Here is a 17,127-nt window from a genome sequence, read left to right as displayed (position 1 = left end):
ATCCCTAACTAGCCCTAAGCCTCCCTCCAAGTCATAATGTGAAAACATGAATCAGTAAAGGTGCCTGCCTTCGCCCCACTTCTGCTCTAAACTCCTGCTGCTGCTAATTACGAATTAATCTAATTACTGCTTTCTCTTCTGCATTCAAATATTTTCATGCTAAGATTTATTAAGAGTTTACCTAATGTCAACCCTTCCCTCCAGGTGATCAAAACATGGTATTACTCCACCTTCAAACCTTCCCAGCTGATAAAAAGGTAGCTAAACAAAGTTTATCTAGAATCTCTCCTGTAAGGCAAGACGCAGGGGAGAAGCAGCCCGCTTCTGTGGCTGTGGCTGTGTGTGGCACAAGGAATTCAAGACAGTCAGGTGGCGATCGAGGTAACTTCCAAATTCATGGAACCATGGTGGTATGTCCCTTAATGGAAGCTTTCCTCTTTTTTAAATTTTATTTTACTGTAATTGATTTACAATGTTGTGTTAATTTCTGCTGTGCAGCAAAGTGACTCAGTTATATCTATATATATGTATATATATGAAAAATAATATATATATTCTTTTTCATATTCTTTTCCATTATGGTTTATCACAGGATATTGATTATAGTTCCCTGTGCTACACAGTAGGACCTTGTTGTTTGAAGCCTTCCTCTCTTGCAATGAGAACTAAGGCATCTAAACCAGCAGACCTCAAGGCTGTGGGAACAGAAAGCAAAAACTCTTCAATGGGTTATTAGGTCCCACCCTGTTGTTCCCAGACTGTGGGACAAAGAGCGTCATCAACCCATCACTGGCTTAAGACATACACCACGTCCCGTAGGATGGTACCCAACGTCCCAAGGGGCTGCCTCCCAGCCAGCACCAGCTGCTCCTCTGTTCTTTCAGGCCACTGAAGGGGTACGTGATGGTGGCGTACATGGTGAGAAGCGAGGGGCCCAAAGCTGCACTTCTTCACTTGAATGGACAGTGCTCCCCCACGCAGGGTTCCGTGACCACGGGCAAGGGGTGTCTGAAGTCCACAAAAGCATTTCAGGCGGGGAGGGCAAATCCATACCCAGAAAGGATGCCTTTCCCTTCAGGACGGATCCATCACGATAAGATGAGCATAACATCATCAACTGACCGCTAGGTTTCCAGCAGCCCCTCCCACCCCTGCCTGCCATGACCACCAGGCCACAGCATCCTTTCAGGGACTCAGTACTGGCCTTGCTGTTGGCATATTGGGCCCTCAGCGGTGCTGGTACCCAGGCTGACTTGAGAAAGAGGATGTCCGTGCTGAGCCGTAGAAAACCTCCGTCCCCGCTGCCATGGCCCACTGAGCCTCCAGGTAGCTGGAGGAAGATGCTGTTCTCCACGGAATGGACCATCTTGTCCACTGATTACTGAGTCTTCTCTGCAGCAGAGATCCTTCTCTGCAGCACTTACAGGGAACAAAGATGCTGGGACCCACCGTAGTTATAGGTCTGGAGGCCAAGACAGCTGGTGAGAACAGACCTCAACACACAGTCCTTATGCAAGAAAGCCTTTCCTCAGACAGGGAGAAATCTAGCAAGACAGTCTGGAGGAACTGGGGGTAGCGGCTGTCAAGGTTCTTAGTTGAGGCCACTCAAATGTCTCCTTCCCGAATCCCTGGGTCCCACCTCTCCCCAACAAATGCCACCAAGTTAACATAAGGGATTTAGTGTGGTTGTCATCTCTGCTGCCCACACAATTAGTTATTGGGCCTGATCCCCAGCCATGCCTGCCTTGTGGCTACAAGAAATGAATGATTGTTTTAAGGCTGACCTCTGGATGCATTTGTCCCTAACCCAAGACTTCCAGCTCTTGCAATTCAGGATTGTCGTTTGGAAACTCTCCAGCACCATCCTCGTGATCATTATTACTGCACATCAGTGGAATGCAGCCTCTAGTTAGTATCCCAACGCCCTGAACCCAACCAGCATTCCGACTCAAACAACAGGTGATGGTTTAGGCAGTCATGACACAAATCCATGTCCTCAGTGAGGATTCCCCTCCTCCATCTGCACGAAGGGCAGCACCGTGTGCTCAAGCAGGGAGGCAGCCCAGTCCCCCAATCCCACCCCGAAGATCTGATTCTGGCACTAATTCTGGCAACAAGAACTCGATCAGCCAGGGGACAACTTGAAAAACAAAGATCATTTAAAGATTAAAAACAGAGGGAATCTAATGAAAGGAATTGGTTATACAGGTGATGGAAAGGCAGAGAAGCCAAATCAAGGACCCAAAGAGATCAGTCACACAAGAAGACACCCCCATGATGGGCTGGAGGGACAAAGGGAAGAGGTGGGGCTCCTAGAGCCCAGGGAGGTGGGAACCACGGCAGGCCCATCCGACAGAAGTTAGTACCAAAGAGAAAGTGCAGCCACTGCCTGAGACACCCCAGGAAACACAGGGAGGGAAACCCCTGCGGCTTGTCCCTTCCCCCTGCTTGGCCAATCTCCAACCCTGGTCCCCACTGGCTGAATCAGCTCTTCTGAGAGTCTAGGAAATGAAGCCTGCCGGGGTCACCCCCAAGTGACACAGAGCCAAACAGGGGACAGGTGAGGAATAGATCTGATAGCAAAAACTGCCAAGAACCAGTGCCCTGCAAGGCAGGCTTGGGATGAGTAGAACCCAAGTATGTAAAGCAGGTTGTGCTCAAAAGAAGTGCTCTGGTGTGCAATGACCCCAAAGACTTGGAGCGATGCTTCTGAATGAACTCTTGTGACTTGTAAATGGAACTACTGAATGTGAATAAATGTCAAGAGGAGAGAAAACATGATGTAGAAAAAAATCGAACAAGCAAATATATATGTCAGATAAGGAGTTCATCATTCCCACTGTGATGTTCTGGGCCCAGCAGATCCCTTCAATACACAACGGAGGTAAGCATGGACTTGCTTTAGGTAGAGCTGGAACGGGGCTGGCCACCTAGCCCACTCACCAAGTTCGTGGTATATTCTGAACTATGCACAGGCAAACACAGGCCACAGATTTCAAACACCTCTTTTGCAACCCTGTACATATCACTTCAAGACATATCAAGTATCTCAAAACATGTCAGACCGTCAATGCTACTGGAGGCTAGAATAGTGGGGGTCAAACTTATAAAGCTGCAAGAGGTCTTAGGGTGACCTCGTCTAATGAGGAGTCACCTGCAAGCAACACACTGTTTTCAGGAGAAAGAAATCTCAGAAGTTACATTCAAAGGCAGATACAGTGTTGCGATGCCTGATTTTAAAAGTTACCGTTTCTTTCCTTTTTCAAAGGAGACCTGTCAACCCTGTTTTCCTTAAACTGGCTCTTGTGCAACAAGATGTGCTCATCCCCGTCCACTGCTCCACAAGTGAAGAAATCTGTGCCCAAAGAGGAGCGTGGCTTGCTGCCCAAGGTCACAGAGTCAAAGGCAAAGCCCAAATTTAAAACCCACCTCTCGCAACTCCTAATCCAGTGCTGCTTTCTGTTTCAACCAGTGGTGGTTGCCAAGAACAAGAGAAGTGCTCTCACTTATAGCCCGGGAGATTAAAATGAGGCAACAGCCATCTCGCCTGCCCCAGTGGCCCCTGAGGCCAGTCAGTCCTGCAAACAATTGCACCAGTCCAATCTGTGTCGCAAGAGGGCTTGAAATATCAATCACGATCGTAACAGACAGTACTTCAAATGAAAAATTTGAGAGAAGGCCAGACTTGGGACAACCCTGGCTCTCATTTGGGAAGAAAGTGCAGGGTACAGTATTTCGAATTCTACGTGTCACGAACATTTAGTTATCTTGTCTGCTTCTCATTCTGGGCTCTCATGGAATATGGGGCAGGACGTCTGTGACAGCAGACCACTGCCCTTCCTTCCTGCACCTGCCCTCCACCTGCACTAGGTGCTCACAGTTCTGTGTCTCTAGAAACAAGTGGTTCCAACACATAGTAGCACTTGAGAAATACCTGCTCAATAAATGAATGCACAAATAAGTAGAAGGCGATGGCCAGTCATCACACTTTCTGGAGACTGACAATTCCTATAGCTCTAAAGATGATGTGTCACCTGTACCTATTTTGCTGGTATCTTCAATCAACCAGGCAATATATGTGAAGTAGTGACAAGTTAACAGTCCTTGATATTGATTTCTAATAAACCTAGAGCTGACAAGTATAATTCCTAAAATATCTGTTGGAAGAATATTTACAGGTAGTTTGTTCTTGTCATATAATAATATTATATAGCATTATACCTTAGCACTATATAAAGGGCTAATGTGAACATTCTTGCTTTTAATTCAGAAATTTTTCTTAAGTATGTTAATATGCCCTTTGATATCTTGGTTTTTTTAAATTATGATTTCATTGAGTGATTTATTTAGAAAATTATTTCTAAAAAGGAAAATGAAAAGATAAACTCAGTGAACATTAGCACAGACACAGACTGGATGCAACCTGAGTTCGTGAGCTTGGGCTGTTGCTGGAGGAGCCCGTGGTCTCAAACTGGGCACCCCCGGAGGTCGACCCTGGGACAAGCCCACAAGCGCAAGGAGTGAACGTGGGAGGTGAGCCAGGGAAGGGAGGACAGGCAGCGAAGGTTGTGACAGTGAGGCAGGGACACAGGCACAGGTAACAGGGACTCGGCGAGGGCGTCGAGCTTGCCTCAGCACCATCCCGCCCAGAGGCTCCCTGGCACTTTGAGCCTGCCCACCGGCCGGCCAGCCATGGTCCCAGGAAGGGCCAGAGAACACCCTCAGGCAGAGAGATGCGGGAAGCCGACAGCCCCAAGGAGAGCAGGCCTTAGAGGACTCCTCAGGTAGGCTGAAAAGACGCAGGTCAGATGCCCTGCCCTCTGCCCTCACTAGGCTTGCGAACCCCGGGGCATCTACACAGACTTAGGCATCATCAAGGTCTCTTCACAGGTGAATATCCACTGCAGTGCTCAATCATCCTCTAGAACGTACAGGGCCCACCCGAGCTTCCTGGACGGTTCTGACCGCCCCAAGTGAGGGGCGCTACAGCGCGGTCCAGTGATGGCAGTGCCGCTGAAATACTACACTTTTATTAATGAGAACCACGCACGCCGATTATATACACTTCTGGATCAGAAATGCCGTTTCAGAAGCAAATATTTGAGAACCCAGGACACCAAAGAAAGAGATTCACTCGTAAAAAACAAAACCAGGGAAGCTAGTCATTAACTACTCTCCAATGTCAAATGTGCTAGGAAAAATAGATCTTTTAGCTCACCAACTGGCAGCCCACCTACTAAGTAAGAATGAACAGTTTGAACCTTTTGGCACTTTTCAGGGAAAACTAGAGGAGAAGAGAAGGCCTGGCCTGGGCTCGACTGGAAAGGACGGAGGTGCAAAGTGGAGTCAAGGGCGAGGAGCGTGGAGGGCAGACCAAGCAGGGCAGGGGTGTCCCGGCTCCTGACGGGCAGCTCCTGGAAACATGTGTGCAGCAGACACGGAGAACCCAGTCCCGCCCCAGGGCCCTGCCAGGGCTCACAGAACACCCTGCAGCCATTGTGAGAAACACTCCAGTCCCTTCCTACCACCAGGGCACCATCTGTATTTTGATTTTGCCAGTGGACCCCCACAGCCTTTTACCATTTTTTTCCTTCAGCACAGCACAGCACCCAGGATCTGGTACTGCATCCATTCGCCACGTCTCCTTAGTCACCTTTACTCTCTGGAACATTCCAACAGCTTTTTTTTTTTTTTTTTTTTTTTTTTTTAAAGGATTTTCTTTTATTTATTTATTTATTTATTTATTTTATTTTTGGCTGTGTTGGGTCTTCGGTTCGTGCGAGGGCCCTCTCCAGTTGCGGCAAGCGGGGGCCACTCTTCATCGCGGTGCGGGGACCGCTCTTCATCGCGGTGCGCGGGCCCTTCACCATCGCGGCCCCCCCCATCGCGGGGCACAGGCTCCAGACGCGCAGGCTCAGCAACTGTGGCTCACGGGCCCAGCCGCTCCGCGGCACGCGGGATCCTCCCAGACCAGGGCTCGAACCCGTGTCCCCTGCACCAGCAGGCAGATTCTCAACCACTGCGCCACCAGGGAAGCCCCCAACAGCTTTTTAAAAAATCTTTTATGACACTGCATTTCTGAAGAACAATTTCCTCCCCCCTTTTTAATGGAATTGCCCTCATTTAGGGTTTGATGCATTCCTGGCCAGTAAACCACATAAGCGATGCCGTGTCCACTGCAGACGTGAGGGGTGCACTGAGCCCTCTCTAGCAGTACCCATCACAGGCATTACCCAGTTTCCCGACTGCGGGGTTCTACTGCTTCCCCTGCAGTGAGTAAGCAGACTGTGGGGAGACACATGGAGGCGGGTCCTCATAAAATAATCCCCTTAGACTCAGGATCCATCAGTAACTCTTGCCTGAATCCATCTTTACTGAGACGGCTGCACACGATTTCCCATCGCTGGCACTCCTCACGCATCGCCAGGCAACACTCGGCATTCCTGTAACCCTCCTTTCTCTCCCGTTTATTTATTTATTTTGTAAAATTTATTGTATTTTTATCTTATTTTTGGCTGCATTGTGCCTTCGTTGCTGAGCACAGGCTACCTCTAGTTGCGGCGAGCGGGGGCTACTCTTCTTTGCGTTGTGTGGGCTTCTCATTGTGGTGGCTTCTCTTGTTGAGGAGCACAGACTCTAGGCGCGCAGGCTTCAGTAGTTGTGGCTTGCGGGCTCTAGAGTGCAGGCTCAGTAGTTGTGGCGCACGGGCTTAGTTGCTCCACGGCATGTGGGATCTTCCCAGACCAGGGATCGAACCCATGTCTCCTGCACTGGCAGGTGGGTTCTTAACCACTGCACCACCAGGGAAGCACCCCCCATTTATTTATCCTTTAATTATCATTATGAACTCGAAGATTCCTATTTTTTTTGAACAGTTAATAAGTCACTACCGTACTTGTTTGGCTGCTGAAATTGGGCCAGATTTAGCCAATGAGAGTCCCATCAAGTTGGCTCCTGTGTCCTTCCGACATGCCCCATCTTTTTTTCTTTTTTAATCACTCCTTATTTTGTGGCATAAGGTACCCCACGCTCATGGACCTACACTGTCTTAGCCCTGAAATCAGCCATTTCTTGGAGGAGTCCTGGCTCCTTTGGGTGGGAAATAGTATTTGACACCAAGGTCTGGGTACAAGGTGTTCATGGCCACCGAGGTGTACTTGCTTCTAGGCCTTTCAGTGGACACGGCACTCAACAATGTCTTGAGTGACTGAACAAATGAGTGCATTTCTATCACGGGGTGTCCTTTCCAAGGTCAGCTTTTATTGGAACCAGCATTATGTAACACGGTTCTTTCTATGTTCTCTCCCAGGAACACAGAGGCCTAGAGTTCAGGCTAAGAGGAAAAAATCAATAAGGACACTGTGGTAAAGGACTGGGCTCCCAGTGCAAAAGGGCACCGCTCTGAGCAGGAGCTACTGGGACCGAGAGCCCCACTCGGGACGGGGCTTTCAAAATCTGATCCCCGGCGCTGGTCGCTGGATTTGAATCTTTCCCGTGACTCTGGACAGCAAGCCACCAGGTTATTTTAACCAGAAAACGGAGCAGTGAACTTTCTGGGATACTCGTGCAAATCACAGGGAGTTCCTTGAACCCCTCACCTGCCATCATGTCGATGAAATGAATTCCAGGGTGCCCATGCACGACTCTGGGGCAGCACCAGCACCAAAGAGCACGTGGCCCGTGTCCTCTTTTTAAACCATTGTATTATAAACAATTTCAAACACACGCAATCGTGAAAGAACCTGTATGGCCTCACCCACCATTCTTAGTTCATCCACGCCCCTTCCTCCCACATACATTTTGGCAAAAAAATTTTAAAGCAAATTGTAAACATACTTCAATATGCATCTCCAACAGTTAAGGACAACACCATTATCATCTGCAACAAAATGAAAAGCAATAATCTCATTATCTAATATCTAATAGTACCCAGTCCATGCTTAATTTTCTCCAATTATCTCAAAAATGTCTTTTTATACTTGGTTTAAATGAAGATATAAACAAGGCCCATACATTCAACGTGATGGATCCATCTCTTAAGAGTATTTTAACCCTTAATAGTGCTCCCTCTTTTTTAATCCCATTTACTTGTTGAAGAAACAGGGTTCTTACACAATTTCCCACATCCTGGACGTGGCTGATTGTTAAATTAGCTCTTAATATATGAGGAATGTTTAGCTCAGGAGAAATTATCCAGTGACCCAGTGAGTGGTAAACCCAGTGGGTGATGTGGTGATAAGAAGTATGAGAGAAAGGGTATGTTTCTGGGGGCCATTTAGCAGGTGACAAAAGTCCAAAGGAAGGGACAGAAAGAAAGAGGCATTTCTAACTAAGGAAAACGCCTCTAGGAATTTGACACGGGTTCAGCTGAAAGGCGGCCCCCACAGCTAGTTGACATCTGGGCACCAACGAGCTAGTGCACCTTGATCTCAGGAAACCCAAGTCCTCTTTTCCAAAGCTGTGGAAGGAGAGTCTTTCACAGGCTTCCACCGTGTGGTTGCCAGAGCGCATTTCTGGTAAACTGCTCTCTCCGTGACGGTTCGTATTACAGACAGCGTCGCATTACCATCATCCTTAGCACGAACAAAGAAAATCATACTAATTTTACAGCCTCTCAAACAAAATGAAACGCTCCTTAAAATTGCCTTTTAATGTTCATTCTTATCTAATTGACACCTTTTCTTTAATCTTTTTTGTCTGTTTAAATATCTGGATTTGTTATGAGGCCAAGATCCACAGGTACAGAGACGCATGACCGGTTATCGTGCGGGTAAATGAGGGCTGTTCAGATCCTCCTAACCAGCCGTCTCAAATCGGGCACATCCCGGTTTCTCCCCTGATTTAGTCTCCTGGGGCTGTCATAACAAGAGGCCACAAACCAGGTGGCTTAAAACAACAGAAATTGATTCTCCCGCAGCAGCTCTGGAGGCCAGAAGTCCAAAACCAAGGTGCTGGCAGGGAGGGGAGGAGGCTTCCTGGCTCTCCTAGCTTCTGGTGGCTGCTGGCAGCCTTTGTCATCCCTGAGCTTGGGCTGCATCCCTCTTTTTCTCTCCCTTCATCAGCACAAGGCATTCTCCCGCTGCACCTGTCTCCATGTGGCCGTCTTCTTATAAGGACACCAGTCATTGGATGAGGGTCCACCCAGCTCCAGTAGACCTCACCTTATCACACCTGCAACCATCCTATTTCTGAATGAAGTCACATCCTCGGGTACTAGGGCTTTGGACTTCAACATGTCTTTTTTCGGGAGACGTAACTCAACCTATAACATTCCTCTCTCACATATGATTTCAATATAAATAAGCACACAGGTGTAGCTCCAAATAAAGTACAGATTATCAACCTCCCCACAACTTAAAATCATATGTCTGCCTTATCCAGACCGACATGTGAAATTCTACAGGCCACCAATACCTGGAGGTCTTATACAATGCCGCTATCCTAAAAACCAGGGCCTCAACATTCCTTTACCTGTAAAGAATAAATGTAGGAGCTCCTACAAGCCAGGCTGGAGGAAAGCTTGCCAGGGAGGAGCACAGAGATGCTGGGCACCAGAGGCGAAAAGGATGCAGAAAGCAGAGCCGGAACCAGAAGACTGCACCTGTGTGAAGCCAGAACGAAGAGGTAAGACTCAGAGACGCGTGGGCCCTCCGAGCCAAGCTACCTTCTGCAAGTCACCGAGCTTTGCTGAATTTCAGTTTCCTTCTCTGTAAACTAACTGTGGTTGCAGGGTTGTTGTGAGGGTGGAGTGAAATGATGGATGCCCAATGCTTAGCACGCAGTGGTCGGGAAACGGTAGGTACGGCCACCTGCTTCCGTCAGGCACAGACAGCATAGAAGAAACGCTGGAACCCGATCCAAGGACTTGCATTCCCTGGGGGAATGTCTGTGCTCCCACCTCCTCCCAGTTCAGAGGCAGGCTCAGTGGGGACGTCATCCCTGCAGGGGGCCGAGGGGACACATGGCAGGCAGCCCTGTCATGGTAGCCTGGGGCTTAGAGAGCCATCGTGGGTGGTTTGAACCTCAGACCAACAGAAAGGAAGCTTGCGGTTCACCCAAGCAGCACCTCGACCAGGTGCTCACGGACTAAACACCGACATTTAAACTCTGCTCCGTGGAGAGATGTGGAAAAAACAAAGATGACCAAAGGGTATATCTGGGGCATTTGTGAGAAGGTGAGATGACCGGCCAGGGATATTCCTGCAGGCGAAGTGCCTCATCAGCTGGGGTAAAGAGGTGGAGGAGCGTAATAACACTCCTCGTGTGGATGAGAACTAGGGCGTGTGGCTGTCCACTGGTGCACATGGACGGAGGTTGCTATAAAGGGAAACGGTTCTCAATTCGGGGACTGACGTACATTGTTCCATAGAACCATTGCCCCAGACACTGGGAGAAATGAGCAAGAAGGCTCTGGGGACTGCAAGTGTGAGAACGCCGTGTAGTAAAGTGACTGAGTTCTGCACCAGATGCTTCCCGGGCTATTCCCCAGTCCAACAAATTGCACCCACTCCGAACCGGAGGTAATGATCATGCGTGACCAAGGATTGTATCAAAGGTCTAGATGACGCAGCAGGAGCCAAGAGCAAATAAACACCATACTGATAAGACAGAGCAAAAATCAAACAGGCGTGCAGTGCCTACCAAAGGCTTTCGACCACCCTGCTTAACTTGAACGCACTCGGCGCACGCTGACTCTTCCTCAGCTGAACCCTGCTGAGCAGCTTAAGGGGGCTCACCCCCCCCCACTCCAAACCTGTGACTTCTATCCTGCATTCACTGTGGTGCATGTATCAACAGATTCATTACTTCAGTGTACACTCTGGGGGAAGTGTCTCCCCAAAACGCTATAGGTTGTTCCAAGTTACGGGTCAACATGTGAAACATGAGAAAAGATGTATCGTTCTTTGGAATCCAATAATTTATATTCATATGTAGGAGGCATATGAGTTATAGGTTCTCAATGCTATCAGACCCCATATTCACCCTTTTAAAACTAAGATTTTCTAATGCCATCTTAATCTGAAATAAGATCCCTAGATGATATCACTTGTACACACTTTTGAAAAGAATCATCATAACAACCTAAATCTAATATAAAGGGAAAATACCATGAAAGCAGTTCGTAACTGAATAATATATACTTTAATACATAAACGCTCGAGGGCAATTTTGCCAGAAGACAAAAAGGGCCCCACATGTTTCCAAAACAACCCCCAGGAGGAAGTACCACTGTCACCGGGAAGCACTAGGGCTGCACGCTGTGACCAGGGCCACCCATTGGACCATGGAGATCCCCCGACCCAGGAGGGCTCATCCATGGGGTGCAGAAGACTCTAGCCAATAGTTAGCAGAGCCAAAACTGTCCTCCCAGCATCTGTACTAGAGAATGCAAAGCATATCGGCCACCAGAAGTAAAGAGAAGGGCTGGGGACAAATTCAGTGGGCAAATAATGGTACAAAAAGACAGAACGCGACAGAAATAAACAGGAAGCCACTTGACCCTGGAGACGGCTCTGACCCTGCTGGCTCCCAGCTCCGGCTCCATCCCATACACTCACTCTCCTACCTTCTCTTTAAGATGGCTTGACTCAACTTCTGTGCCCTAAAATCAACATGGTCAAAATTTTGGAGTGAAAAGGAAGTTTTGACGAGGTTTGTTTGTTTGTTTGTTTGTTTTAATCTACTCCTGTGCTGGCTTGAGAAGTGATTTAATGGCGAGGTGAGCACCAGCGGTGAGGAGTTGTAATTTCTAATACTTTTGTCAGTCACAAACTCAATACAGAGCTGGAGGCAAAAATACATAACATCGTATCCACTGCAAACACCCCTTCCTCCCAGGTAAAGACTGAAAATCGGATTCATTTGACTACTAGTGACCTTGAGATTGGAGTTGCTTGACACGCACCTGTACTACACCTGCTCAGAGCAGGTGTGCCCACAGGCCTGCCCGGGTCTGCCCGTGAGCCTTGCAGCACCTTTCAGCCAAGCTCTTCTCCCAGTGGGTGCTGAGTCATCTGCAGGGAACTGCCAAGCAGGGAAGAGGTTGCCAGCTGAGAAGGGACAGCAGAGCCTGGGGAGACCACCTGCGGCCCAAACCATCCATGATGAAAAGATGGAACAGCGTAGACGTGTGGGATTTTATTCTGAGCTCCATTCTGTTAACCAAAATTTTAGAAACAGAGGCCTGATTAGGTTGTTATGATGACTCTTTTCAAAAAAGTATGTATAAGTGATATCATCTAGGGATCTTATTTCAGATTAAGGTGGCATTACAAAATCTTAGTTTTAAAAGGGTGAATATGGGGTGAAATTAAAAGGTGTTTATTTGGAGTTTGTTAGGACTGCAGCCCTGGATACACAGATTCAAGAAGCACTTGAATTGTGTTCTGCCAGACTGAAAAAAGGGGGCGTTTATAAAGGTAAAAACCACAAGATTACAGTTGGTTACATGAGTTGTTTATCAAGAATTATCATTGGAGCTGGCAAGAAATGGGGGCGCTTGTTAAGTCAGGGTTGGCTGGGGACTGAAATGGTTGTATAGTTACAAGGGGAGGCCTTGAGACCATAAGGTGACAGCTGGCAGGTGTTGCTGGTGGTGTCCTTGGTACAGTTCACAGGCAGTTCAGATTCTCAGTGGTGCACACATGTGTCTGCGACCAGATCCTCAGCGGCCATCTGACTCCATTTTTGCAACCCTGAACTGTGATGACTTTATTATAATCTCCCTTTGTCGTCACTGCCAAGTCCTGGTGCTTCGCAATTTGCAAAACACACGGCGGCGCACCTGCTCACTTTGGAGCCGTGTTCACCGTCGGAGCTGAGGTCTGTTTCACGTGCTGCACCTTCTACCTGCCTTGCTCTCGGCTCACCTGGGTTTCGTGAGGTCTCCTAGGACCAGACGGAGCCCAAAGAGCTGGGTGACCTGCAGAACCACCTGCCCTTAAACAGCGCTACACATGCTCCTCCACAGAAGACGTCCCACCCAGACGGCTTCGGGCACCAGCCCCTGCACGAGCGGGCACTAGAGTGCTGTCACAATACCACCTCCCCAGGACAGGCGTGCCAGCCTGGCTCTAGTAGATATTTCATTTTCATTGCTTTTCTTTCCCCTTATGAGAGGTCTAACCAATTTCTGGCACAGTACTTTTCTGTTTTAAAAATTAATTTTAAAAAAATGGGCCCCGGGTCACATTTTCCCTGATAATCTGGCCCAATATTAGGTTTACTCATGGTTAGGGGTTGAACTGTTTCTCCCCAAATTCATATGCTGAAGTCCTAACTCCCAATGTGAACTTATTTGGAAATAGGGTGATTGCAGATGTGATTAGTCAAGATGAGGTCATACTGGAATAGGGTGGGCCCTAATCCAACATGACTGGTGTCCTCGTCAGATAGCCTGTGAAGACACAGACACACAGAAGGAAAATACCATGTGAAGATGAAGGCAGAGATCAGGGTAATGATTCCACAAACCAAGAACACTAGAGTGCCAGCAAGCCACTGGAAGCTGGGAGAAAGACATACACATGTAACATTTATATATATAACATAAATCTTGTTTACTATTTTCTCCTTTGGCTATACTTAAGACCAACCCTTAAAGTCAGGCACACTGGGCATTAGATACATCATTTTTCTTCCCTCCTGCCCACAGGAGAATCAAAGGCAGCTTAAAGCAGTGCAAAGGAAGGAGTTGGTTCTGCCTTTAGCCTCTAAGGGGGAGAGATTAAATTGAGAATACTCATCTCATCTGAATATCAAACAGTGCTGCAATTCTGGGGAATCAGTCTCCACATCGGGAAGGTGAATGCTAAGAGATGCTCAGAATCTGACTCTCACTTTAATAGTGTAATTCTTTGTTTCCACTCCTTAGGCATAAGGTGGATGGATTTTAAAAAATATTTATTTTATCTGTTTTTTATTTTTTTTTTAATTTTTGGCTGCATCTGGTCTTTGTTGTGGCATGCAGGATGTTTTTGTTGTGGCACGTGGGCTTCTCTCTAGTTGTGGCGTATAGGTTTTCTCTAGCTGAGGCGCGCGGACTCAGTAGTTGTGGCGTGTGGGCTTAGTTGCTCTGCGTCACATGGGATTGTAGTTCCCTGACAAGGGATTGAACCCGCATCCCCTGCATTGGAGGGCGGATTCTTTATCACTGGACCACCAGGGAAGTCCCAAGGTGGATGGGTTTTAATAGTCCCCCGATCATCAGCCTTGGCAATGCAAGAGATTGCCTAACAGTATGTGTACCAACAAGTTAAGTTGTCCCCTGTGGGTTTTGGCTCAGTAAGGGGCATGTGCACTTTTTTTTTTGAGACAGAGTTTGGAAACAGACTAACTGATGTCATCGACAGCAAGGCAACCATCTTCGACTAATAAACAGAGCTAATTAAACCTCCCTGACTTGAGAAGAGACCCATGAAACCACAAAATCAAAGAACCTTTTATTTGAAAGTTTTGGGCTCTGAGGCTTTGTCAGCAATGTGTTTCATCACATCGTTGTGTTCAAGTTACTCTTTGATGAGTGGGAAAGCAAGAAGTGCTAGAGGCCTTCACTAACCTTTGCTGGACTGAGAAAAGCCAATGATTTGCCTTCTTTGGCTTATGAAGCAAGCGTTGTCCCTCCTGGAGACCAGCTCCTACCCCAGCAAGGGGCAGGGGGGCAGGAGGTGAAGAGGCCCAGGGCACAGGTCCCAGCAGGGTGGCCCTACCTGCCCAGGCTCCTGCTGGCTCCGTCAGGAGAAATGAGTCAAACAGACACTTTATGGAGGAAGCGCATGTATGCAAACGCTGACTTAGGATTCCTCCTCCCTCACATAAGCAAATGACTGCTACCTGATGAAACATGTTGGGTTGATACTAATGAACTATGGTTTCAAGAGAAGCCGGCGGCTTACTGAGCACCACGAGCAGGAAAAATCCACCGCCTAAAGCATGCATATTCTAACCTGGAAGAACTTCCTTCAGCCTGCAAAACTGGCATCGGTCCGACTTACCTCGCCACACCAAAATCCCTTCTGGCTATTCCCAAATATTCACTTTGAGTTAAAAATTCAGACATCTGTGGGCACCTGGAGGTCCCACCATCCATCCGGCGGGCACCTGGAGGTCCCACCATCCATCCAGCGGGCACCTGGAGGTCCCACCATCCATCCGGCGGGCACCTGGAGGTCCCACCATCCATCCACATTTACGGAAGGAACTTGTTTTCAGCCACACTGATGTTTAAGAGGAGGGAACATTCACAGCAGAGCCTGTGACTCTCAAAGAGAGGTGTCTGTCTTCCTCACCCTCTGAGCCTGCGGCCATTCCCCAAACGCAGGGGGACTCCTGTGCGTGAACTCACTCTGACTGGCTGTGCTGAGCTGGGATTTGCTCCAAATCATAATCCTCCCGGGCTGGGGCTCATGGAAACCTGGGGTCGGTTAAGCCAAGCCCGCCCCACATCTATGTCCCTTGGGCATCATCAGAGCAGCCGTGGCCATCGCTGCTACAGCAGCAAACAGACGCATCTCTTGTACTGGCCAGGTGTCAGCAGCAAGAGGAACCGGTGGCAGCAGTGGCACCACAGAGACGTCCTGGAGCAGCCAGCACCCGGGGTTTAGGGGTGAGCTTCTCCTTCTCTGGGCATGGCTCTGAGTTCCAACCTGTCTTAGCTACAACTCACCTCAGACTGACTTAGACAGCCAAGGGGGGTTATGAATGTTGACTCGCAGGTTGAACCAAAAGAAACTGCCATTCTTCGCAGTGGTTGAGAATCTGCCTGCTAATGCAGGGGACACGGGTTCAAGCCCTGATCTGGGAAGATCCCACATGCCGCGGAGCAACTAGGCCCGTGAGCCACGACTACTGAGCCTGCGCGTCTGGAGCCTGTGCTCCACAACAAGAGAGGCCGCGACAGTGAGAGGCCCGTGCACCGCGATGAAGAGTGGTCCCCACTCGCCGCAACTAGAGAAAGCCCTCGCACAGAAATGAAGACCCAACACAGCCAATAATAAATAAATAAATAAATAAATAAATAAATAAAAGAAACTGCCATTCTTACAAGTCAACATTTGTAAATTTATCAGCAGTATTATAGGCTTCCGACCTGAAAAAATGCCCCATGATCTGGAAGAGACGCATGATGCAGCAGCTTAGTCAGTGTCTACAAGAACTCAGATTTTCCCAGTCCTTCCAATCTGCCTTTCGTGACGACAGGCTCATCCCCAGACCTCATGAGTCCCCACCCCAGTAGGACCCAAAATACCTCATGGTGCCAAAATGGCTGCGGCAGTCCATGACATACATCTTTACACCCTATCATCCAGGAGAGGAGAGATGGTCTCTTCTGACAGCACACACAGAGGAGGGAAGGTGTTTCACTTCCCCGTGAACACTGGCAAACAGCTCTTCTGCCTCCTTGGTTCTGACAGAGCAAAATATCTTCCCAATATGGCCAAGAGATGGAATTTTTTAGCTCAAGCAAATCTGGGTTCATACTAGATTTAGGAGTGGGGTCAATCCTACCCATATCACATCGCTGAGAATGACAAGGCTGGTCTCCTAAGAGTCAGATCTGGGTCGTGTTACCAGAAGCACTTGAACTGTGTTCCCCAGGGCTACAGTCCTCAGCTTGGCTCAAATAAATGTTTCTTTTATTCCTCATTATTATTATTCCTTTTTCTCCTCCACCACCTCCCTCTGTCTCTCACATGACTTCAGGAAAACAGAAGACAAGAGGCATGAAATTCCAATTTCCCTATCTCCCATCCTGGCCTCCTTGGCCCTTTCACAGTGGAAAGCCCTCCTCCAGGGCTGAGCTCACCCAGGGACCTGTGGCCACCAGTCAGCCCTTTTCTCAACCTCTGCCTATACACAGCTCCCAGCATTTAAACATGTGTTCATATCTCCCACTTCTAAGTTAAAACAAAGCAAAAATCCCCCCACCCCCTGCCCAGCCCCTCCAGCTAATACCCCCTCCCTGCCCTCCTCTCACAGCCAAGTTTCTGGACAAGCAGTCTCTCCCTTCCATCTGTGACCCGCTCCCACCCCTTCTTCTCCAGGGAGCTGCTCTCCACAAGGCCTGCCACGACTGTTCTGTTGCTGTTCTAGGGGAAGTCTTCAGTCTCAGTCTTGGCACACTGGTTC

General features: G+C 48.4%; 1 protein-coding gene across 3 annotated transcripts in view; it reads right to left on the bottom strand.

Annotated features, from left to right (window-relative positions):
- LOC103019441 (cytochrome b5) overlaps positions 1-17,127 on the bottom strand; it is an 80,233-nt gene that overhangs the window by 25,358 nt on the left and 37,748 nt on the right. Inside the window, exons 5-6 of one of the 3 annotated variants that reach the window (XM_007189952.3) lie at positions 9,472-9,601; positions 7,388-8,573 (exon numbers count right to left, since the gene is read on the bottom strand). In XM_007189952.3, coding sequence (XP_007190014.2) covers positions 8,430-8,573; positions 9,472-9,601 — 274 coding nt within the window. In that variant the 3' untranslated portion in view covers positions 7,388-8,429. Of the gene's footprint in view, positions 1-7,387; positions 8,574-9,471; positions 9,602-17,127 lie in introns of those variants that run through there. The other 2 variants (XM_057526723.1, XM_057526722.1) reach the window with 2 other exon arrangements.

Source organism: Balaenoptera acutorostrata, chromosome 13 (assembly GCF_949987535.1).
Source record: "Balaenoptera acutorostrata chromosome 13, mBalAcu1.1, whole genome shotgun sequence".
Taxonomy (NCBI): Eukaryota; Metazoa; Chordata; class Mammalia; order Artiodactyla; family Balaenopteridae; genus Balaenoptera; species Balaenoptera acutorostrata.
The sequence above is the reverse complement of the archived record's forward strand: the minus strand, read 5'-3'. Positions and strand labels throughout refer to the sequence as shown.